The sequence below is a fragment of the Eubalaena glacialis genome, chromosome 12, assembly GCF_028564815.1.
Source record: "Eubalaena glacialis isolate mEubGla1 chromosome 12, mEubGla1.1.hap2.+ XY, whole genome shotgun sequence".
Taxonomy (NCBI): Eukaryota; Metazoa; Chordata; class Mammalia; order Artiodactyla; family Balaenidae; genus Eubalaena; species Eubalaena glacialis.
This window is the reverse complement of record NC_083727.1, coordinates 62,607,753-62,634,274: the sequence shown is the minus strand read 5'-3', so window position 1 is coordinate 62,634,274 and position 26,522 is coordinate 62,607,753. Positions and strand designations below refer to the sequence as shown.

At 34.8% G+C, this 26,522-nt stretch overlaps 1 protein-coding gene across 1 annotated transcript; it reads left to right on the top strand.

Moving 5' to 3' along the window:
• The first annotated feature begins 4,940 nt into the window (after positions 1-4,940).
• On the top strand, positions 4,941-6,020 carry FUT9 (fucosyltransferase 9). Its single transcript, XM_061207521.1, has one exon. It carries the CDS (start codon positions 4,941-4,943, stop codon positions 6,018-6,020), a length of 1,080 nt encoding a protein of 359 aa, XP_061063504.1.
• Positions 6,021-26,522: the final 20,502 nt, after the last annotated feature.

Below are 26,522 nucleotides of genomic sequence, written 5' to 3'. Positions count from 1 at the left end.
TACTGCAGTGTGAATGAACTGAAAGGATCAAAAGTGAGTGCCAGGTGGACCACTTAAAAAGCAATGTTAGTAGTCCATACAAGAGATGATACACATTTTAACCTAGGGAAATGGGGAGAAGTCAACTAATCTAAGAAATACTGAGGCAGCAAAATTGGCAGGTCTCGTGCTGGGTTGGGTGTGGATTTGAAGGAAAGGGAAATGTCAAGGCTCCTTCAATGGGTTAATTGCTCTACTTTGTCATCGGAAAGAAAGAAACTCTCAGAGTCAGAAACACATAGTAATATTTTGGCCCAAAAATGAGAGGTTTTTTTTTTTTTAAAGGCATCCTTGACCTTCCTTACCTGGCTGCTATGGTCTAACACCTAACAGTAATCATAGAAAGCACTATGAAATTATGAAAGATTGCCTCAAGGGAATCTAGAAAGCATGTTCTGGGAAAATGACAGAAACTACCCCCTGTACTGTCTGGGGTGCTCCTATGTTTAGGTGGCACATGGGCCACGTTACACTTGGGCTGAGTGTCAGATCTGATTGTTCTAGCTGCAGCCAGAGCTGGTAAATAGAGCTTCTAAAGTGAATTGAGGCAGTGATTAAGAACTAGTGATTATGAGTAGAGAGAAGAGAGCAGATAAAAGATCAGACTAAAAAAGGTTAATCCCTGAATTGAAAAGAAAATTTCAGAGACTGAATGTAGAAACTGTCCAAGATAAAGAAGTGTGCAGGGCAGGAGAAGTGGCATTTGGCAACTTGCACACCAAAGGAAACAAATGTCTGAGACAAAAGTGAAAGCAGAGAAAAAAAAAAAGAGGTTTTTGAGCATTTAGAGGTAATAACCCTAAAGATGAAACCACTGTATTAATAAGTCAGGAAATTATTAGTTATGCCAGAATGTATTCTGAGGAATATTCAGGAAAAGCATTGCTGACCAAAGCTGGCATATTTTGGTGGCAGCTTCTCTGGTGTTTGGAGGAAGTAAAACAGAGGCTTATGCCTGGAAATATCAGAGATTGCATCCAAAGGTCTTGGAGAAATGTTCACAAACACAAATTTGATAGCATTCCGGAGATCAACCAGTGTCTTCTTGCCAAAAAGTAAATGGCATTTCTCCCAAAGGCAGGAGACATTTGGCTCAGGAGCTAATGGGGAGAATTGTGGGAACTCAGAGCAGGAATGCCCACAAGAAAGGTTGAGTGGAATGTGAGGTGTCAAGGGAGTCTTTGAAAGTAAAGCCATGAATATATTAAGTCTTACAGTGCTTTGAGGCAGAATATAATTCGGTGTACAGTGTAGAAAGTAGAAGGCTTATATTTTTATTCTTGTAAAGGATTTTAGCATAAAAGTTGTAGGAAAGAGTAGAAGCAAAAGAAAACAATACCAACCCCCCCCCCCAAAATTTTTTAAAGGGGCAATTTAAATTACAAACATCAGTGGAGTATTCAGAAGACTTTTGCAGAATTCCAGATACTAATATCATGACGCTAAACACCATAATGATTATATGGGGAAAAATTGTTCTCTGAGCCAGCCTAAACAGATTACTAACTGTTAAGTTAGACACCACCAAATATCTAAACTCTGGGTGCAGTCTATGGCTTAATGTAAAGTGAAGAGATTTGTTTGCTGTTTTGAGAATTTATATATAGGTTTTTTAAATCCAGATAATTTTTTGAAAGATTTAAATTATATATTTCACATACTGCAGGAAGAAAAAAAGAAAAAGGAGAGATAATCAATTGGGTTTTTGTTTTTTCATTTTGGAGTTTTTTTTTGGCTTGATTAGGGTTTTGTTGTTTGTTTTTGTTGTTTTTGTTGTTTGTTTGGAAATTATTGCAAGTTTATGCAGTAGCTCTTAGAACTGAAGGAATATCTGAAGAACTAAGCCCAGGAAGGCGGCATCATGAGGAGCTCCTTGGACCCAGATAGCAGAGTTTATATAATTGTCTTCTCAGGGAACCCCACTGTGATTAATCAGCTCCAATATTTTTTCTCTCTTGGCCCTTACGCTCAAGTTTTAAACACCCAGAGAGAGAGAGAGTTTGAATGATCTGGCTCCCCTGCTCAACACTGGTTAAGAAAAAGAGAGATATTGTTCTCTGCAGTCCCAAAGATTTCACACAGGAGAGGAGAGGTATCTCGATAGGAAATTAGGGTGCTATTTTCAGAAAAAGGGAGAGCAATTGCCAGGCAGTAAAAACTAGCAAATATCTGCTACAGAATCCTCTAAGTATAATATGCTTATAGAGCAACGTTTTGTGAAAAGACTGGTACCATGATTTATTGAAAGACCTGCTTATATTCATTATAATTTTGTTTTCTTATGTATTTTATCCAGACATTATTAATAATGAGTTATGTTTTGTACTTTGAGGAGATTGTAGGTGTGTGTGTGGTTAGAAATGGTAATAATTTGCATAAAATCAGAATCTATTAGTCCAAAAGACTTTCAGCTATGATGAGAGCTCTGATTCTTGACTGTTTAACAAGAAATTGTAATATAATAGCAAACACATAGTGCTTTCTATTGTCCAGACACTGTAGGAAGCACTTTACAAATTTTATTCTGTTTAACAGGAAGGAAATCACAATGTGACTATATATGGCAATCCTTCTGTTTTTTTAAACCACTTCTAATTTTAATCCACCTAGTAATTTGTCAGTGATTCATTTCAGGTCTTTGGGGTTGATCTGAGTTGATCTCAAGATCCCCAAGTAGATACAAAGTTCTGTTCAAGGGTTTCTGATTTTTATGCTTTTTTTACTGAGGATTAAAAAGTCTTGCTTTATCAGGAGTGCTTTCATTATGAACCCGGACAACTTATAGAGAGTAAGTGTACCACACAGAGATTGTCAGTTAGAGTTTTCATCTTTTCCAGATATATGCCTGTTTCTTTCAATTTAAAATAAGGATTCAAAACACACACACACACACACACACACACACACACATTTAGAATTACCACACCTTGAAGAAGCCTCCTGTTCTTCTTGGTTTCACATTTCTCTACATAATACCTTGAAGTATACTTATGGTTTGAGAATCACACCTGAACCGTTTCTATTCCAAGCTCCTCCATTCTTTAACACTTAGAGCATTCTTAATGTATGACTGAAGGTCTCTTAATGGAAAACACAATTATACACATTCAAATTCTTACAAATCTTTTACTAAGACTGTTATTTTTAATGCTAAAGTCTTTAAATTATATTCCTTCATATTACTTGAAACTATTAAAAAATGATACCAAAAACTTGAATTATCCTGTTTATGGTTATGATTTGCTTTATGCTATAAATTTATTGCTATCTCTCTTGAGAGCTATAGTGACACAGCCGCGGGTCCTTCAAAAATAGGTTGTATGAACAATTCAAGACATGTTGGGTATCCAACTGAATTTTAGTAATGAGGAGTAGGTGAAAAAGTTCCTGTCAAGGGGATGTCAATTTGGGTCCAAGAGACAAACTTTTCTGACAGTTTCTGTACAAAGCAGGGGTTACTGAGTAACTGCCCCTGTTGTTTAGTAATTGACCCCGACAGCAGTGGAAATTTGAAGGGGGAAGGTGTGCAGAGAGTTAACAAGAAGAACCTCAAGAAACTCAAAATGTCCAGGAAGCAGGAAAACTGAGAGGCACACAGTGGAAAGAATGTTGTTTCTGCCTAGCAACGAATTCTTCCCGTTTGGCCAAAAAAGTGTTGTGGGACTAAAATGTACAATATGCCAATTTTGAGATGCTACAAAGAGAATCAAAACTAGGAGATTTTGCTCATCTACTGGTAGGAATACCTGTAAGTCAATTTTAATGATAGTTATTCTGTAGAGGGATATGTATTAAATACACCAAGAAAGCAACTAAGTATAATTTCATTCATTCACACTTGGTTCACTTTTGTTTATCTAGTTACCAAGCATTTTACCTTGGGCATAGTTGGTACTCAGCAATCCACCCATTCATTCATGCAACATACACAGCATCTATTAAGCATCTACTGTAACCTGGTGATGAGGATACAGCAGTGAGAAACAAAGCCCCTCATGGAGCTTACGTACTGTTATCATCAAGATGATTGTATCCTCTGGCTGCAACCAGGGGAATCAATGATTATAAAAATGTAGTCCTCAGGTGCCCAGACTCTGGAGCCAGAGCCTGAGTTTAAAAGTGTGTTCTGCCACTTACTATATCACCTTGGGCGAGTTTCTTAACCATTTTGGGCTTTAGTTTCTTCATGATTAAGATGGGAATATAATGAGTTAATACGTATGCTTACGCAGACACACACCACACATATGTATATACATTAACACACACACATATGTATATATATGTTCATGTAAGTCCTCAGATTAATGCTTGGCACTAATGAGCACCAGATAAGTGTCAGATATTGTTCTTGTTATGGGAAACTGATCTGAATTTAACTCCTGGGTAAATAGTCCTCACTTATATAAAGGGCAGAAACTAGAGAAATCAAGACAATAAAACCTGAGGTGCCAAATGCACCTCAATGGATTATTGATGTTTGCCTTATTTGTTCAAAGAAGATTATAGAAGGCAAGAAAGAGCATAACTCAATGGGTAAGCTAGTTATATCTCTGGCCCTCAACTTCCTCATTCTGCAGAGAAGAGGTGATAAAAGACCTCCTTGATAGGGGTTCTGTGAGGATCAAAGGAAATGAAGTATGCAAAGTGCTTGGCACAAAGGCTAGCTGAGAGTGAGCATTTAGGAAACGGGTACTGTTAAAGTTACAACTTGATTTTATTGAACTGACATCCTATATTTAGTTTTTGCTAAGACCGGAAAGGAAAATGCAGTTGATTTTGTGATTAAGTGTATTTTAGGATGTATCACCTGTTTATCTCAAAATGTATTTATGATTAACTCTTCACCCCTACCTCTACCTACCCCTCTATCTTTCCTTTTCTGTTTCACAGGAAAAATTATGACCTCGGCATCCAAAGGAATTCTCCGCCCATTTTTAATCGTCTGCATTATCCTGGGCTGCTTCATGGCATGTCTGCTCATTTACATCAAGCCCACCAACAGCTGGATCTTCAATCCCATGGAGTCAGCCAGCTCTGTGCTGAAAATGAAAAATTTCTTCTCCACCAAAACTGATTATTTTAACGAAACTACGATTCTGATTTGGGTGTGGCCATTCGGGCAGACCTTTGACCTTACATCTTGCCAAGCAATGTTCAACATCCAAGGATGCCATCTCACGACGGACCGGTCCCTGTACAACAAATCGCACGCGGTTCTGATCCATCACCGAGACATCAGTTGGGATCTGACTAATTTACCTCAGCAGGCGAGGCCACCCTTCCAGAAATGGATTTGGATGAATTTGGAATCACCAACTCACACACCCCAGAAGAGCGGCATTGAGCACCTGTTCAACCTGACTCTGACTTATCGCCGCGACTCAGATATCCAAGTGCCTTATGGCTTCTTGACGGTGAGCACAAACCCCTTCGTGTTTGAAGTGCCAAGCAAAGAGAAGTTAGTGTGCTGGGTTGTAAGTAACTGGAACCCTGAGCATGCCAGGGTCAAGTATTACAATGAACTAAGCAAAAGCATTGAAATCCATACCTATGGGCAAGCATTTGGAGAGTATGTGAATGATAAAAATTTGATTCCTACCATATCTACTTGCAAATTTTATCTTTCCTTTGAAAACTCAATCCACAAAGATTACATCACAGAAAAGCTCTACAATGCTTTTCTGGCTGGCTCTGTGCCTGTTGTTTTGGGGCCATCTAGGGAAAACTATGAGAATTATATTCCAGCAGATTCATTCATTCATGTGGAAGATTATAACTCTCCCAGTGAGCTAGCAAAGTATCTGAAGGAAGTAGATAAAAACAATAAATTATACCTTAGTTACTTTAACTGGAGGAAAGATTTCACAGTAAATCTTCCACGATTTTGGGAATCACATGCATGCTTGGCTTGTGACCATGTGAAAAGACATCAAGAATATAAATCCGTTGGTAATTTAGAGAAATGGTTTTGGAATTAAAGTTTTCTATCATTTGCACACTTGGCAAATTATTTTGATGAGATATTATTGAGGTTTTGAAGATGAGAAGAGACATCATTCAGCTTTTGTGTCATAATTTATTTGTATCACTCTCTCTTGGGTGACATATATATTTTGATGGAGATTTTTGAGAGTGCAGCCTCAGCAATCACGCCACTTGTTTTAAATTATCTTGTATATACCTAATTATGTGCACTGAAAAATAATTTATTCTTCTCTATCATTTGTAAACATCATTTTTTTCATATTTTTGTAGTTGTCTGTAATGTAACTTTGTGATTTGATTGTTGTTCCTACACTGATCAGTTGTTTAATCCATTTGGTAAATGAAGATGCACATCTTCAAATATGAAATATTTTCATTAAATATTATCATCTCTAGTTCCAAGTTGGCATAATGTAACAAAGGAAAAGCATTTTAATTGAATTCTAACCTCTTTGACTTCGAAGTTGAACAGTGTACAACTGTCTCTATTTGATCTATTTTTTACCTGTTTACCACATTTGTGAATGCCACATTTATGAATTATTCACTTAGTGAATAAGCCAGATATTGGAGCAGAACTATTCTATTCGGGAAGCTATTAGGCTTTCCATTTATTTTCATTAAGTTGACTTGCACATGCAGCCACTTGTTCTCATGATCTTAAGTTAAATTATTTAAGTATTTCTAAATATCCAATTTGTTGGGATTTTTAGTACCTGGGAAATAATCCTAGTAACACTTAAGAAAATCTAAGATAGTTTTCTTCCTGATCTTAACACTCCTTTTTATAATAAAACAAATAATCTTATCAAGTGACAAGGGAAAAGGTTATGTATAGATACAAGTCATATTTATAATTGGTACATTTATGTATCAATATAATTTTTAATAACATATCAATTTAAAATATTTTTTCAAAAGGTCCAATGTCTAAAACTGTTTCGTTTCATCATATGAACATAATATGTGAGATGTTTGTCCTATCATTTAAAAGAACCTAAATAAAATTATTATCAAGGTGTTAAGTATAAGATGTTAAACATAATAAAATGGCAATCTGTAGGGAACACATAATGCTAACACAGAGTGATATCTCAATGCATATTTGTTGAATTAATAAATGAATGACATTGAAAGTCATCAGAAAATTTTTGTTTGTTCCCCAAAAGTGACAGTTCTAACCTAGAGGTACTAACTGGAGATGATGTTTTATATTCCATTTTTGTAATTATTCATATGTGGCACATATGACCATGGCCCTCAGGGTTTTACAGAACCAAAACAAACTTTCACTACACTATGTTTTTAGATAATTAACCCCTGAACTTGCAGTTGCTGTACAGTGTTTCCCCTCCATAACGTTAAGGGCTAGATATAAGCAGAGAACAGTGGGTGAGAAAAGATGGGAAGATAAGGATTCTTCAAAGAAAGCATTTACCAAAAGAATCTTTAATGACTTTATTCTAAACCCATCAAAAGTGTTAGAACGTTCTGATGACATCCATTTGTGTCTATTTGTGACTTAGTCTAATAATCCTCTACATGTTAACATCAGTAGAACTCAATTCCACAATTTTCTACATCAAATGGAAGTTAGAGAGAGAGGCAAATTTAAAATCAGAAAGCAGGAGCTATGTCCAACAATCCAGACTGCCTTGTGAGGGAATGAGCTCTTGGGACCACTAGAAGGATTTGAGCAGCGGAAGATTCCTACATTGGATGAAGGATTGTTTGATCTTCAGGTTCACTCTTTTATCCATGACTGAACAGGCTCCCTGTGTCAGGAAATGCCCTAACCAGAGATAAAGATGAACAGACCTGTTTCTGAGCCACAAACTTTGTTTACTCATTTGACCTAATGGAAGATTACCTCCATATTATCTCTTCTAACCACACTGCATCCAGAAATGATATGTCTGTGTAGATGCCCTCCTAGATAAGGAGAGATCTCCACCACATTTATTTCATTACGTTCAAATAGTCAAATTCATACATTTATGTTTACTTTATTGTCTTTTTGGCCAACAAAAAGTATAAGGATCTAAAGAGGATACATTACTAACCAATTTAGAAATACCTGCTTTCTTCAAAAGCAGAAAAGCATTCAGTAAAAAGCCTTTGCTGTGGTGGATGCTCATGATTTCAAAGAACTGAGAAACCTGTGGGCATTGCCTTTATTGTCAACTATGAATTTGGTCTCTTTCTCACTGTGAGACTATAATTATATGCTGATAATATGACTGAAGCTAAGGCAATAATACTAAGTGACTAACTAGCACATCTGTATATTAAAAACCCATTACCAAGTCCCAGAAGAATAAGTTTTCTTAATATGAAGTGCCAAAAATGAATGTCAGCTTCAATTCTGGGTCCATTGATCAGTGAGTTTTAGGGCTGGAAGAAATTATAGCAATGTTTACAAACCAATCTCTTCGTTCTACTTATGAAGCAACTAGATTCAGAGATAATATTTATTTAAGACATATGTTCACACACACACACACACACACACACACACACAGGCACACACACTCGTACACCCCACACCTATATTGACATAGCCAAGATTAGAATTAAAGGGTACTATCTCTCTTGATCCTGTTTTCTTCTTCATTGTATTCTCACCTTATCATTGAAGTACATCTCAATTCTAAAAATGTGAATGCCTTATTGGTGTTATTAGGGCCTGTAGAATGTTACACTCTCTGTGGAAGCACTTTGACTTTTGAAAAAGTATACATAAGGTAAATAAAACATGAAACTTGTTAGCATTCTTTCTGGTTTAAATATTTTAGGAGTTGAGCTTTAGTATTAGGAAATGGGCTTTCACTACATTTGAAGTGAAATGCAACCCTCAAGATGGTTCTGTTTCCCTGCCACTTCTTTAATAAATCCTGTGGATTGCAATTTTTTAAGGATATCACATGGTGAAACATAAAGATTTGACAAGATTGGCTCGCTGCTGGTTACAAAAACAAACAAATTTTGCCAGGAGGTAGATTGTGAATATAAAAAAAGAACAGACCACTTAACAAGTTTTATTTAAAAATATCAAAAATCTTTTACTTTCAATGGTCTGAATATTTAAATATTGTTTATTGCAGGCCTTACTAGTAAGAATATATAAATATAATTATTATAGGCCTTATTAATAAGAACATATACTAAATTCTCCATATCCAGCAGTATGTCATGTCTGAAAATAAAAGACATGACAGTCATAGTTTATGACAGCCATAAATATGACAATATGAAGTAGAAACTGAAAAAGTTATCTAAATAGGAATCCACTATCAGCTTCAAAATTGTATATTTACTATACAAATTCTGATAATCCCAGAATGTGCAGAAATATCTTCTGTTGTGAGGGCTTAGAAAGCTCAGAGCATCTGAGGTATAAATTGACCAACTATTTAGAAATTATTTGCTGAGGCTTTATATTCTTGCCTCCAGTTGGAGGTTAAATATGGAAAGAGTAGGAAACTATACTATTGAGATCTTTTTGCCTGCCTATTTTCAGACTAGATTCCGTGAGTCTGGAAGGCAATCACCCAGAAAATGTCTCTGCATGAATTAATGTTACCAAAACAAGGTTTAGATCCTTACATTATGACTTTGTGCTTAATCATATCTTTGAGTGCCCTTAAACTCTGATCTCATTTAAGGGAACTTCTTAATAAATTAATTGTAATCAAGCTGTTAAACAAAATAAATTTTAGAATCTAAAAGATAAATCCAGTGCCTAACCCAGAGGAGGATCTCAACAAATTCTTGTTGAATGAATAAACAGATTGCATTAGAGATCATTCAAAATATTTTTTAAAGTGTGATAACAGTTCCAGCTTCTTGGTACCCGTTAAACATGATGTATTTATTTCATTGGTCAGTTTGCTGCCTGGATGCAAAAGGAAGGCATTTTATGTCTTTCCAGTCTTACTGCATTCTAAGACCCCAAAGAAGTAACATTTCTAGAAAGATTAAAAAGAATTTGGAACATGTTAACATTCTATTCAAATATTAACATACTAACTGTTTCTATTAGAAAAAACAATTAGTATTTAAGAAGAATATAAAGTGCAAGCACCGTAGGGGGCACATATATTTATTACCAAACTATGCATGGGGAGAAATATCTTTTCTTTCCTCCCAAACTACACTTATTTGTATTGAAAACATCAGTCAGTTAAGATGGTATTTTTTTTCTGGACATCTCTCATCTGGAGATTTTGTAGCATTTTGCAAATGGATAAGCTCCACTACTACCAAAAGTGTTCTTCCTCTTAGTAATTCATATTGAATGCATCCATATCCGTAAGCATTATATAGAGTATATAGAGCAGTTTACAACATAAATGAGAGATAGCCTGCTAAACCAGAAATATGAGTAATGCTAGGCTGGGTTATTTATTCAAAAAACTGTAATTTTGAGAAAGCCACTTAACCTCTCTGGACCTTGTTTTCTGTATGTTCCTTTTAGCACTGTTACTCTCTCATCTAAGATCTAAATTGATATATGCGCGTATTTGCAAATGCAGTTCCAATGACCATCACAAAATAATATTTTGGAAGTAAATATTCCAACAGATTTCCCTCTTATTTCTCTGAATAGGCAAGTAAAGTATAAAACTGATTATTAATCTAATATTTGGAAAGAGCCTAATCCAGTGAATATAGCAAATGCTCAATTAACTAACCCTCCTCCTTTAACTCCTTCCGCCCCTTAGTTCTCTACCTACTTCCTTTGCAATTCATGTACTCACCTACTCACTGAGATCTTAATTGCCTGCAGAAAAATAAGCATATATTGAGCATTATTTTTAAATATTTTAAATTTTTCTACACCATCCACATTCCTATTACAATTATCTGAAAATTTTTATTTATGCAAAAATTTCAGGGAGGTAGTGGAGGCGCATAGTCAATCCCCAGATGACAGTAAAATGGGGAGGCTAATTTGAGTAAGCCAGATTGAACACATCTGGACAATTCAGTTATTTTTTAAACTCACAGCTAATATGTATTTATTCATTTGATTTAAATTAAAAATATTTTTAAGAAGAATTTAACTAGAACCCCTCCAACATCAGCTGCCTTTTGTCAATGTTAGCGAAAAGCCTGGTTTCTGGGTCACCTGACCTAGAATCACCAGAGGTGTTTATGAACAATACTGACTCCTGGGCCCAGCTCATGCAGTTGGAATCTCTTCACATAAGTCCAAAAAAACATGCTTTTAATGCATGTCCTAAGTTATTCTGTTTCATGCTATAGTTTGTGAACCATCCTAAGCCAATGGTTCTCAAACACACGCCTTTGGAACTTGCTGGGTCAGCTACATAAGAATCATTTGAAAAAGTGTTAATAATACACAGCTTCTGATTCTCTGGATCTGAGATGGGAGCTGGAATCTGTATTTTTAAAATCTCCCCAGATAGCTCTGATGTGCTGTTAGTTTTGAGGTCTGAGTCTTAGCGACCTGTTAAATGGGAAGTGTTCTATCGCTCAGTTGAAACGAGCTATCACCTTTCTTGAGTTAACCTGGAATCTTTCAAATATGTCAGTAAAGTATTCATTCCTCTACTTCAAGGTCCAAAACAATGTATATGCCTAATTATTTCATGCAAAGGCTCCACAGCTGATACTAACATGGGGCCACCTCTGGGAACCACCAGTCTACACAAAAGACATAAACAATTCTTGGCCTGGAGGAATTAGTAGGACAAGAAAAGGTTATATACCTTGAAAAAAATATCTCTCGTTCTCTTTCTGCGTTCTAACTTCATGTTTATATTTTGCAATGGAAGGACTAGACTATCCAATTACTAAAATCCTTTACAGCCATAAAATCTTAGGCTTCTGTGATCTGCTTATCTGCTGTAAGTGTTTAAGAAAACTCTTTCCCAGATTCCAAAGTCCTTGCTTGATGGGTGGAAAAGTAATTTGCAATTGGGATATACCAGCAAGCTGTAGCACATGGATATTTTTAAATTGAAGTATAACAAATTGATTTACAATATTATATTAGGTGTACAACATAGTGGTTCAATATTTTTATAGACTGTACTCCATTTAAAGTTATTACAAAATAATGGCTATATTTCCCTGTGATGTACAAGAAGCAACAAGGTTATAGTGTACAGCACATGGATTTTTGATGACCACAGATTTAGAGTTGAATCCCAGCTCTGCCCATTCACTGTGTGCAAGTTATGTGACTTCTCTTAGCCTCAGATTTTGCATATGGGGGTAACATGCATGTGGAGGTAAAATGGAGGTAACATATTCCTGATGTGTTTTTTGTGAGGACAAATATAATGACATTTAAGTGACTAGACAATGTGTCCAATTAGTATGGTTTACTATAATGAAAGATCATTGTGAGGAATCCAAAATTATTTCCACAATTTCAGTTCTGAGGCTCTGAAAGCGTTAAGCAGACAGTTTATAAGAATCACTGCAAATTTAAATAAGCCAACGGAATAATCTTCAGGAGAGGAGAAACAAATATAGTGCGGAAGCGTGCATTCACGTCTTCTGTAATCACTAAGTAATGCAAGGGGTGTGGGGAGCTGACAGTCGTAGTGCATAGGCATTATTTGCATTACTAAACACATACATCATTTCTTAAAATCATGGAACCCAAAGTAGACCTAATTTTACCTCCATGTTATGAGCAATCAGTAAATTAATAGTCAATTTAGCATATTATCAGTTGGTATAGCTCAAGTCACAGACGGAATAGCAGGAAGATTCTCAGAAATCGTTTTCTGGTAAGGAAAGAGGCTTAGAAATAAATATTCAACAACTTGACTTAATCCCTCATTTCAACTGTCTAGTAGTTTAGCCACAGAACTAGTTAATGATAAAAGTTAGGAAACAGAATCAAGTCTCTACTTTTTGTAAAGTTTAAAAAGAATGCTAAAATTTACTTTTAAAATGTTAGAGTATACATTCAATGAGCTGGGATGTATTTGTTTACTGGTGCAGAAATAAAATAATTCTTAGCCAGACTGCGATTGACTACTCTAATTACTAATTGCATAATAAAAAGAGTTTTGATATGAATATTCTCAACTGTTCATGTGCACAATTTCTAAGTTGTACTATAATAAAACAAAAAGGTAGACTTAAGGACAATTTTTATTTTTAATGTGTAAAAAAGGAATGATATTCAAAATAGTATTTTTAAGTAGTTCCTAGTTGTGTTGCTTTAAAAACTTTTAGAAACATTTATTATTTCAGATACAAACTTAGAAAACTTCAAAAACTGAATTAAGTCATTTTTCTGAGTTCTCTGGCAACCAAACTGTTGAATTAATTATATATGTAAAGTACGTTAAGTTAGAGCTTGCTGGAATTTCCTTGTGAAAAACGTAAGTTTTATCAGAAAAATTTTAAGAGCGATTTCTACAGAGAGATATGTTAACTGTTGTGGCTTTCTACACATGACTGCATTCCATTTTGATTAATGAGAGTGCAGGAGAGAGAAAAGGGGCTCAGCAGAAAGAGGACCCACACTAAATTAACAACCCAGTACTACTCATTATGCAAGAAATATGTGCCAGGGTTACAACGTGCATCCCCTGATCTCAGATGGGCCTCATTAGCCACCTTGGTCCCTCGGATGAGACAATCCTGAACATGCCATCTTTTTTTTTTTTTTTTTTTTTTTTTCATGCCATCTTCATCCAAGGCAAGATTGCCAGAAGAGAGCTCACTATCATGTTGGGTAGGACACGTATCTCTAGGGACTGTAATGAGATCAGGCCTTTCACATACTGATTTGCAAATGCCCTCAAGCAAATCGAGAATATCTGGTTGCCTGTGTAAAACTGGGAGCAGTGCACTTTTTAGATAACAGGTGACCTACCTCAAATATTTTATATATTATTTTAAAATAATGAATCAAAAGACAAAGACTTGTGGCCAGGAGTTTACTTAAAAGGAAAACAAAACAAAATAAAAAATCCCTTTTAGCTTGTAGATGCTCTACACTCAAATCAATGAAGGCTCTTGCCCCGGAAGATTAACAGGTTATGTGGCAGTGGAAATAGGAATAGGAAAAAAAAAAAAAAAAAAAAAAAAGCTGTGAAAATAGCATCACGCTTTTTAACTCTTAAAATAAAAATTTAAATCTCTAGAGCTATCAGTATGATGGCAACCTTCACAAACAATATACCTATTCATGTGCCTTTTTTTCCCCTCTTTTACCTTTATCTCTCTTTTTATTTAAGGTTGGGTTTGGTAAGAGTCAGGGTTAGCGGAGTAATTGTGACAATGTAAAAAAACAACATTTCCATAAATCCTGTGTCAGATGAAGATAAGAAGTAATGTTTGCTGGAGGAAATGCAACTGGTCAAAATTATTTGAATGAAATTATTGAGATTTATCATCTTCATTGGAATACTGTGGTCTATTCTAAATCCAAAACAACATGTGTGTATAATAGATGTTTTTAAAGGGAAAAGGTAAAGAGCTAACAAGTCCGCAGGTAGATACACGTTCACAAAGCTGCAGAAAGGAGAAAAATGGCGACAAGAAACAAGGAAAGGAGCATTAAATTAAGGATCAGAACTCAAGTTCTAGCTTACATAATCTATTATATAATTCACTAGCTTTTCTGGGCCATAGATTTCTCATCTGTCAACAGAGTGCAGTGAACTTTACATTATCATCACCTGAGAAACTCTTACAAATTTTGATTTGTTGATTAGACATCCTGGTTTAATTAGCCTGGCACAGGGCATGAGCTGTTATATATTTGTCTAGAATTTTTCTTCTTTTCTTCCTGCTCCCTTCCATGTGGTCATGTGGATGCTCTGTGAGCCATAAGAAAGAGGGAAAAGAAGTTAACAGGCAATTTCTTTAGGAGCTCTAACTAAAGCACTGCTAATGAAGAAAGCTGCAAGGGAGGTTTACAGACGAAGAGTAGGGATGCCATATGCTTCCTCTTATCTCATTTCCTCAAGAACACACATATAGACTCACCCATGCCTATCCTTTTTTTTATGTAGTTCAAGTGTAACTTTGAATAAAATGACATACACTCAAGTAAGGAAGGTCAAAACTATCATGATGAAACAAAATGTGCCAATTCTAGCCAATGTGTGACTTGTAAGGGTCAGTAATCCATAAACTATTTGGATGGTAATTGTATGTTTTATTCATGTAATGTGATTTTGCACTATTGTATTGTCATATTTAAACAGACTCAAAAACACCCTGAAACCTAAATGCCAAATGTACAGTTTATAGGTTCATGTTATTTCTGATAAGGATACTTGCATTGTGCTAATAGTTGTTTAATGCTCTTAACTTTCTGTATGTGTATTATTGCCATGCAGACCTGATAGGGTTGTCGTAAGCACACTAATTAGTCATCTGAATTTTTATAGATAAAACCACACATTGATCAGAAATCACTTTTCTACTTATTTTTTTGTAGAGTATTTTTCCACACTTGAAAAAACATGATTATTTTATATCAAACATCAGCTTTTCTTTAAAATCTTATTTTAGTAGCCAGTGCATGTTTGAAATAAGTTGTGCTAGAAAGTATATGACGATATTACGGTTGTGTTATATTAGGTGAAAAACTGCATGCCATTAGTGAATCGTGCAACTTTGGGGGGATTCACACTGCCAACTCACCCACAGGCTTCATCTCATCCCATGTGCATGATTCACGTTCTTTCAAAAGTCCTTTTTAAACTTCAGTAGTGAAAATGTTACTCTCAGTGTGAATGAGCCCATAGACAATGCTACTTTGCTTATTTTCTAACTTTGCAGCATATTGTGGTAAATTCCACTCCTCCCAATTTTCTTCTTGGCGTTTCTTGTCGGCAATAAAATACAACAAATAAAATCATTTGTTGTCAAATGATACAATTTACTGTATAGCAATTTCCTATAAGGAAGCATGAACATGTGAAAAAAAAATCATCTCAATCCATTCCGTACTATGAACACAATATTCTGGCAGATTTTTCTACAATCAAGAATGGTATGTCTTTTTTTGACACTGCCAAAATCAGTACTACTGCCAGTGGGGTTAAAAAAAATAATTAATTAAAACAAAACAAAACAAAACTTGAGGCCAGATCTGCACAACACTAAATCGGGCAGTAACGTTTAGAACCCCCAGGCAGTATGGACAGCCAATCAGTATAATTGGTAGGAGGAAAAGAAATAAACCAAATCTTTTTCTCAGTAACTTGAGTAATTTAAAAAAAAAAACATGATTGCACAGAAAATGTGAATTTTGGCTGCAAGACCAAGCCTCTACATGCTGAAAATTTGCAGCAGTCCATGTGAGCAGAAATTACTCCATTCAGCAAAGTCCTGTCTTTATTTTTGCCTTTGTGTTCTTTTTTCAGAAAATATACTTGTGTTTTTGGAAGGGCTTAATTCCAAACGGATAATATATGTGGACCAATAACCACCCCACCCCACCCACGAATGAAATTAGTCATTCACCATGATATAGTGAGGCTGGAACATAGCACTTGGTGACTTGAACACCAGTATAGCATTTACACTGTTGGAAGCTAATTTCATTGCTATGTTATTAAAACAGTGGGGATCCTATTTATACATTTATTTATTTATTTATTTGCAGAAGTTTGGTTCATTCAGGTTATTTTAACAGCTTCAGTGAAGTTAGTATATTGGTAAGAAAAGCTGACTTCAGCTATTATTCCAAGTGAAAATCATGCAACTGAGTCTTGCTACATCCTGGAGTCAAGTATTGATCCAGATGATGAGTAGCCTTTCCCAGCAATATGGAGGCCAACTTCCCAGACCAGGATGTTGTATGTTTATGACAGTCAGCAAACATCAATCTGGGCTCTTAGTTTGCTACCATACTGTTCCCTTCATTGATTCAACCTGTAAATAACATAACATATTATGGCAGCTAAGCAAATATTTTAATAAGCCATGAGAGGCAAAATGCCATTGAAGATCTGTATATTCAGCTATCTGGAGAACTTGTGTTTTCCACAAATTAAACTGGAGATGTCATTTGAAGTTTCCTTCCCTTAAAAATACTATTATAATGTGGGTTCCTTGCCACTGATGTCTTTCCGGGCTTATAAATATATGATGTGATTGCTATAGTTATAATTTTGTGAAATTTTGTTCAGCAACTAATAGTGACTTCAATCTGTGCTAAGATCCCCAGGCAGAAATAAATGTATAAAAGATTTGAGCCTGTATCTGTAAGAAGAAATCTCTTCAATCATATTTCCTATATTCAGTGTAAGTATTTCACTGATTTACTGCTGGAGTTATCCCTTGGATGTGCAAATAATGATGTTCTATTCAGGCCTAATAAATTCCTGTACTATGAATATTTAAAATAAAAAATTCAATTTAAATGTGCAATACTTACTGCTGGTTATTTATAATGCTTACGTTCAAAATCATTCATTCGAGGAAATTCCTTTCCACTTATATATGAAAATCTAGATTCCCTGTATACATTGAATTAAAATTTTTAAACTAAATAAATACATTGTACAGATTATACATTCATTACAAAGACCAAGTCAGAAAATGACATGAACCTCAGCAGTGCTCTACAATGAGAGTATGTCTTATGTGAGTTTGGATGCCCGCATATGTATCTCAATGTGTGGGTCTGTTTTGTGTACTCATGTTTATGTGTGTATACCTCTGTTGTTTGTGGTGAGAAGGGCAAGTTCTTTTCTTTCTCTTGGCTTCATGTTTCTTTCTTCTCTCTGGGCAGATAGGATGGTAGTACATCTCAGCATACCTGGAGGGAAATGAAAACTCCTCAGTCCAGTTTACAACTTGGATCCAACCACATATAGGTATTAACTGGCCATTTCTTACTTAAGTTAGCTATCCCTTTTCCAGGTAAGTACTCAGAGATAAAAACTAATCCATCTAGGCACACTTCCCAGGAATGGCTACTATATCAAATATGTCTGTAACAATCCTCCCAAAATCTCTGTAACAGATCCCACAGTGATCCCAGTAGTTCTTACTCCAAAATAAATTCTGTGGTCAAATATAAATGATAATAATAGTAAATATAGATCAAGGGCTTTCAATAAACCAGGCTATATTCTAAATACTTCACATATGTTATTTCATTTAATCTTTACAACACTCTACACTTCCACCATTACCTTTATTTTTCTCAGCCAAAAAGTTGGGACACACAACCAAGTTTACACAGTTTGAAAGAGGTAGAGTTGGAATTTGAGGCCAGGCAATTAACCCAGGGTCTCAATGATTAACTACTAAGTTCTACTTGTTGGAAACACTGGGTTAAATGAGGTTGAACCAATGATTGATTGATTTCTGCTATAGAATTCCTTACTAACCTTAATGTGTTACTGTGAATTATGAATTTTCCACAGCAGGATATACCATAAAATTTCCAAAGCTTTTATAACCACCAACTTTTTTATTTTCATGGAGTACCTAAAAACACTAGTAGAACATTCTTTGGAGAATGTTGCTATAACTTGATTTTTGTTCTGGGTTAATAAAATAATACATAAGAAACAATTGAACCATAAGGAAAATTGAGCAAAAATTAAGTGTATTTATTTTCAGTTTAATATCAATTGGTTGTAGAATTCTTTTCCTATTGATTCTAAGATAATGAATATGTCAACCTGGGTAGACAAAACTGAATTGTGCCATACAACCAAACTCCTAAAATTATTTTTTTAAAAATCAGTTGTAAAGAAAGAGAACGACTCATTTTCAGGTAAATAAATGAAAGCAAAATGTTAACTAGCAAGTAGTCCATCTATGTGTCATACTGATTCAAGAATTAATATATTCAAAGAAACAGGTACTTAGCAAGCATATAATTTAGTTAAATTCTTTGGTGATAAATTTATAATGAATTCAAAATGGAAGCTAAGGAAGCAGTTTCTTTCTAGAATTACTGTATGAAAGACAATCACTATCTTTTCTCAAAAAAAAAGTGATATATTCATTCAACTTAGTGCCTCCTGGATGCAGGAAACTGTTGTTTTGTCTTTTAGAAGACAATAGATGAATAAGACACAAATTCTGCCCAGATATGTTTCATAATTTAATCCTCAGATAACTCACACCCTCAAGGGAGAAATCGCATTCAGAGGAGGGAGAAATGCACAGGAGAAGATGAAGAAAGATACAGAAAGGAATGTCATTTAAACTGGACAGGCAGGTACTAGGAAGGGAAAGACATGAATGATGGGAAAGGGAACAGAGTGACTTATGTACAGAGAAGGAGAAGTACAGAGAAGAAGAAAAACATAATTCAACTTAATTATATCTTTGTGTCTGTGAGGGGAGGAATAAGCAGTGAGATATGTAGGTTTTGTGGAAACCAGGGTAGAACTCTACCTACCCTAGGGCAGAACCTACCAAGCAGACAGGGCAGTGTGATGATTATGAGCATGGGCTGTGAAGCCTGAAGACTTGTCCAGATTTCAGTAGCCATAGCTCCCCACCAGGAGCAACTGTGCTCTCTAGGGGTCATTTGGCAAAATCAGGAAAAGTTTTTAGCTGTCACAATTATTTTAATGTTGGATATAGTATTGTGATCATGTAAAAATGTTTAAGTAATACTACATTTAGCTTTTAAGACAGTGACATTATAGCTGTAACACACTGCTTATTGACATTTAAAGGGAAAAATATCATTAGTCAGTGAGCTAAATATTTCAGAAAAACTCTTCTGATGATCATAGCTAAAAAAAGATAGAGGAAACATAAAAAATTATCATCCAAAAGTTATCAAATAGTTGGGTGGTAAGGAATTAAAATGCCGAGACACTGGAAAGGCTGTGAATCCAGAGATTTTTAACAGGGCAATTGGGAACATTTTTGCCTGGGGCATTATCCAATTATAAGTTGATCACCACCAAAAGCTGAGCTACTTCTTATTTTATACATTTTTAACATCATCACAAGTCTTGGGTGACAAAAATCAACCTTCAGGACACATGACATGTATAATCCTACTAAGCTTCACTGTCTGCTTTGGGTTGGCTTTAAAAAGCCACATCCCAGGATTAAGAGGAAAGAAGGAACCACCCTTGCACAGCCAGCAGCCAGGTCATCTGGGTAGACCAGAAAACTTCAAACCCAAATCTCAGTGTTAAGTTATACAGACAGTGATCCCAGAAACCAGCAGTAGCAATAAAAATCTTTAAAAAGATTTTAAAAAAAGATAAATCATCCCCAGTTCTCTATTATTTCTATCAATAATTTTCCTTATATACTATCCATTACTCAAAAATAAACAGACAAATGAGAAAACCAATCATAGATGACAAGCAAGCAAAACCACTTCTGAAACATCAATAGAAACACATACAAAGGACCCCTGAGTTGAGGACACAGAGAGACAGAGTTGGTAGAATGGAGAGGCAAGGAAAGGCATGTTTGTAGGGTAGAGTACCAAACAGGAAAGAGTTGGAGAGAGAGAGAGACAGAGACAGAGACCAATAGAGACAGAGAGAGTCAAAGATCTGCAGAGGGGCCCCCTGTTAAGAATTCAGCTGAGTGCTGATCGAAACATGTGTGTGAGGAAATTACCTGAGACCAGAGGAAAAACAACCTGAAAGGATTAGAGGGAACAATGCTTGGAAATAATATAAGGCTGGGATTAGTTTGTGTTCCTACCAGAGAGAAGAGAAAAACTTTGAAGTTCACAGGTTTTTGGATAAAAGACTCGGAATGTAGTGCCTCAGTAAAGGGAAAAATTAGTCCTAGACTAAAGGCTGCTCTGATTCCACCTAACAAAACTTCAGAGCAAATCTCCACAGAATCAAACTATTCCCAAGTAAATGTGTCCAAAACAAAACTCAAGAATATCTGTAAGAATAAAAAATACCTATGATCCACAATAAGATAAAATATACAATGTCTAGCATCAAACCAAAAATTAAATCCAAATTAAGCAGAAGAAAGTAATAATAATATAGCTCAGAAATCAAAGAAATAGAAAATGGAAAATTAGTAGGAAAAATATCAATTAAACCCAAACTGGTTCTTGTAGATGCTTAATAAAATTGAAAAATCTCTAGCTTGACCGATTATGGAAAAGAGAGAAGATATAAATTACCAACATCGGAAATGAGAGAAGTAACATAACTACAAATTTTAGAGGCACTAAAAGGTTAATGAGGGAATACTATGAGCAACACTATGCCAATAAATTTGACAACTTAGGTAAAATGTGCACATCTTTTAAATGCACAAGCTACCAGAGTTCATTCCAAAAAAAAAAGAGAAAGAATCTGAATAAACTCATATCTGTTTTCAAAAATTAAATTTGTAGTTTAAAAAAACTTTTCCACAAAGAAATCTCCAGAGCAACATGGCTTATTGGCAAATTCTACCAAACATTTAAGAAAGAAATAATGCCAATTCTACACAAATTCTTCCAGAAATTGAAGAGAATATGTTCTTTTTCTTGATTGCAGTGATGGTTTCACAGGTGTATACATATATCAAAACTTATAAAATTTTACACTGTAAATATATGCAGTTTATTGTATGTCAATTATATCTCAATAATCTGTTTTTAAAAGGTTTAAAAAATTATGTGCCCAATAAATAGGCAACAGAGAATTTCCATAGGAAAATGTCCAACATTAAATAAAAAATGCAAATAAAAGCAATATTGAAATATAGTTTTGTACCTCTCATCAATTTTGAACATAAAAAAATCAAATAAATTTTGACAAGGCTGTGGTGATACAAGCACAGCTGATGGAATTCTAAACTTTTCACCCACTATGGAAAACAATACTGTAAAATACATCAGCTGTCGTAAATAGTTTTATTTATCTATAAAGAAATATTCATGTATTCAGTAATCTTTGTTTTTATCATGACTTCTAAGAAAATGATTTAACAATAAAGCTCCCTTGACCAAGATGTTTTCTTCATTAAGTATAATAGGAAAAAATGGAAATCATTCAAATACCAAACAGTAGGAGAGGTTTTATAAATCATGTTGCTGATACATTATGAAACTACTTGTAAGTCAAAAAATACACAAATAAATAAATGAGAGAACAAGTGAAAACACAGATGTCAATATTATGCTTGGTATAATTACAACTATTTTTAAATATATATTTATTAATGAGAAAGACAACAAAGTCTGGATATAACATGTCAAAATAATAATAGTTTTGTTATGATGGGGATAATATTGGTGATTTAACATTTTTTAATGCCTCTGTTATTTGTTTTAATAGAAAAAGGCATTCCAGTTGATCTAAATGTTTCTTACAATTTAGGTTCTTTTTCTTTAAAACTATTAATTCTTTGAAGTAGTTTTCTATTAAAGAGACTAATTTGGACTAATTCATCTACATTCTTTTTTTCTTCTAATTTCATCAGGGATCTTAAGTACAGACTACAGCCATGGAACAGTGTGAAGCCCTGAAGTAGATGATAATCTAATTAACCTGACATTTATCAACTGAGCTAAGTGGCCATGAATATGAATGCAACAGAGAGATGATGACTGAGGAAGTTTCTGCTGTGCTGGTTGCATTCTGCCTTGTGCATAAAAAATAACAAGGCTTAATGAAAAAAGTAACAAAAACAATAACCATAAAAAAAAATCTTTGCATAGTTAAATAGCCACAGAAATTTGCATCCAGCATCTTGATCATTTAGTCCTTCCGGAGATGTAGATCTTTGAATGTGTTTGCTTTCAAAAGAGTCTTGTTTGATTAAAAGTAAAAATGAGTCTCAAGATTCAGGTGTTTTTTGTTTTTTGTTTTTTCCATTTTTCTGTCTCTCTCCCTCTGTTCCTCTTAACAAGAGGGAAATGTCTTTGCAGTTTCTTCATCTGCACTCATAGTGGTGGCACCAGATAGCTTAACTTTGAAGAAAAACTTGGTGCTTCTGGAAGCCACTACCTCTGCATATTGCTAAAATTTTCTCTTTGTGTGAATGCTTGTTTCGACATGCTTCAAACATGTTTGCACACTAGGAAAAATCACTTGTCTATTTTTAAATTGACAATATTTCCCTGTTGGCCAATCACCTGTAACCTAGTTTGTATTACAGAAATACACATTCAAATCACTTCAGCTTTTCTAATAGATTATTTATCTGAACATGCTACAACATAGTGCATTATAAGTCCATGGATCCTTTTGCAGACTTCATACAAGTTTCTTAAACCTTTCCATTTGTAAATGTAAAAATGTTGAGCATTACCTAATAGGATTGCCTGGAGAACATGTGTTTATAGTATTAGCAGAGTAATGTATTTATTATCAATAACTTCTGTAGACAAAAGATGAATTTCTCAGTAAATCAAACCTATCAGAGGTAACTAGCTATTTTAAACATTATAATACAGATATTGATTGTTTTTACATTGCATTATGAAGTTTAAATTTTGGTTATCAACATTATTAAATTTGCCTTTGTTAGAAATATAGTGTTAAACAAAAACAGTTGCTTCCAGTATTTGGAAGAAGTTGACTTTGAGGGGAATGTATAGACTCTAAACTAATACTAACATTAGTGTTTATTTACTAGTGTGTGACATAAAGCTATCATTCACAAATTATTATTAAAATGAACTGAGAACCTAATCTGAGATTACAAATAACTTAGAAAACAATGATGAATTCCAATATGGAGTCAAGAATAGAGTCTTTACTACAAATGGAATCTAAGTAGAACCTTGACACATTTACAGAATACTTTGATGCCAAATATATCTCACAAATTATTCTCTGTCAGAGGTTATCATGGAACAAATTCAAGTAAAGAGAAAAAAGAACAAATAACATAAAATACCAAGTGGTCACATTAAAACAGAAATAGATACTCACTGCTTCACAAAGCCAGAAATAATCTCAGCCATCTAGTCCAATTTCTTCATTTTACAAATTAGAGTTCAGAAAAATCAAGTAACTTTCTTAAGGTTATATAGTCCATGGTTGGCATAAACAGTACTAGTCTCTTAATTTCTAGTGTTGTACCCATTCATCTTCTATATCATGTTTTCATATCATGTCAAATAAGGCACAAAATGGAGCATACTATAAACATATATACCACAGTCAAGGCCAAATGTTAGCTATAAGCCAAAGCACTAAAGATATTTCAAAAAGAATTTTTGAAATTTTCCATTGGTTAGGAAATCAGTTATATCCATGAGTGGCCAGTGGCAAATTAAAATATCTTATGTACTACACATTGACTGCCATTCTTCTTCTTGTCTTTCAAACTAAGTTCAGCCAAAATTTCTATGTAAATACAGTTATGACAAAAGAATAACACCTTAAGTGATTTTTAAAAAATTTTTATTTATGTATTTATTTATTTTTGGCTGTGTTGGGTCTTCGTTTCTGTGCGAGGGCTTTCTCCAGTTGTGGCAAGCGGGGGCCACTCTTCATCGCGGTGCGCGGGCCTCTCACTATCGCGGCCTCTCTTGTTGCGGAGCACAGGCTCAGTAGTTGTGGCTCACGGGCCTAGTTGCTCCGCGGCATGTGGGATCCTCCCAGACCAGGGCTCGAACCCGTATCCCCTGCATTGACAGGCAGATTCTCAACCGCTGCGCCACCAGGGAAGCCCCAAGTGATTTTTTTTTTAAACTGCCATTTCAGTCAAAACAATTAATTTATTCATTTATCCATAGTGTTTAATTATCATTAGGTCTTTTATTTATATTTTATATGAAAGTATGGGTAAAATTACAATCTTATTTTATTGGGAAATATTCATTTAATTCTTTACAACAAAAACATCTTTATAGAAACTGAAAAATAAAGTGATAAACTCACAACATCAATCCAATTATCTTTTAGAGCTAGAAGAGATATTAGAAATTATTGAGTTCCAGTATTTAATTTATTAATGAAGGAACTGTGATCCAAAGATTATTCACAGCTGTAGGGCTACCATGGTGAGAACAGAAACACAATTCTTTGCTCTCTCTTATTCCTTCCAGAGATGGTTCAATATATCAATATTTTAACATATGTATCTGAAAATTTAGAGCCCCAGGATTGGGTTCTCAAGTTGATAACTGCATAACTATATACCCTGAATGATTTTATAGATAACGTTTTCTAAAGGAAAACATTTTACTCTAACTTCGCAAAGTGTAATAAATAAAATAGGATCTTAGACACTTGCAGTACAGCTTATCTCAGCTTCCCAGCCTAAGCTACATTTACTGAATTTGCTAATGTGTGTCACAAACCAGGGCCACACTAGAAGAAAGAACAAACCTGATGACTGAAATAAAACAAGGAGTGACTACAAAAATGTGAGGATAGTGGAAATAATTCTTTTAAGGAGACACTTGATGTGTAAAAAAGAGAAGTGCCAGTTTGGGAAAAGGAATAATTATATTATGAAGGTGACTGGTTACAATGGATTAAAGAGAAACTCAAGGAGCATAATTTACTAGAAACAAAAAAAGAAAGAAAAATTTAACCACAGGCAGAGGGGGAATCTTCTTTCACGCCTGTCGTTAGCCTGGAGGTTCTGGTGGGAAAGACAAATGAGGATAAAGAGACATCTTTAATAAACAATATAAAGAAAGTCACTTTTTACTCAAACTCCAGATGGCAAAATCAGTAAGCATGGGGCTGCCCATACACCTAGGGTTCCCAGCACCACAGGTAGGACAAGATAAGAGAAAAGAAATCCTCTATAAATGCCTTGTACTATAATTGCACACACACACACACACACACACACACACACAGAAGTGGAGCAAGTAGACAGATGTGCGTGCCTTCACTTTCCTAACGATAGAAGGCAGTTCCTTTGGAAGACCTCTTTTTACTAGAACTCTCAGGAGAATTCCCATCCACCTTCTGATACAATTCCCTTCCTCCTCCATTTTCGTCCACCATCTCATGGACTAGTTCAAGAGTCTAAAGAGTTGTCCATGTTCTGGTAAATTAGTTCAAACCTATCAGTGTCACAACATTAAAAAAAAAAAGCAGCAGTAAATTTCATTAATGAGTCAGAATGAGGGGACAATATCAACACTGATAGATACCCATCTGTCTATCACAGTCTTCTTTCTAACTTTAAAAACAAGTATTTAATATTATAATTCATCCATTACTGGATTTGGAATAACTGGAAACTAATTTATGTTTTCAGGTATATAAATAGTGGGTTATTTTATACTACATTTAATTTAGTCATTAGCTTAGAATGAATAAATATGTATTTTGTCCAGATGTTTACTGGTATTATGGCAAATTATAATTTATGTACTTACAGATTGTCTTCACATGCAGGCAACAGGATAAACAACCCAGGTACCACCCGTTCTGTATTGCTCTAGAATATGGAAACCCAATCTTCTTCAGCTCGGGATGGCCTAGGGTACACAACTTCATCAGAAGAAATTGCGTTCATCATCTGTCATCATATATCACTGGGAATGCACAGCACTTCCCCATATTATTCGTTTTCTTACAAACAACCCTGGAGAGTAAATACAAACAACTCATTTT

Bases quoted from the DNA above. Each gene is read 5' to 3' on its own strand.
- FUT9 (XM_061207521.1), top strand. From the start codon at position 4,941: ATGACCTCGGCATCCAAAGGAATTCTCCGCCCATTTTTAATCGTCTGC.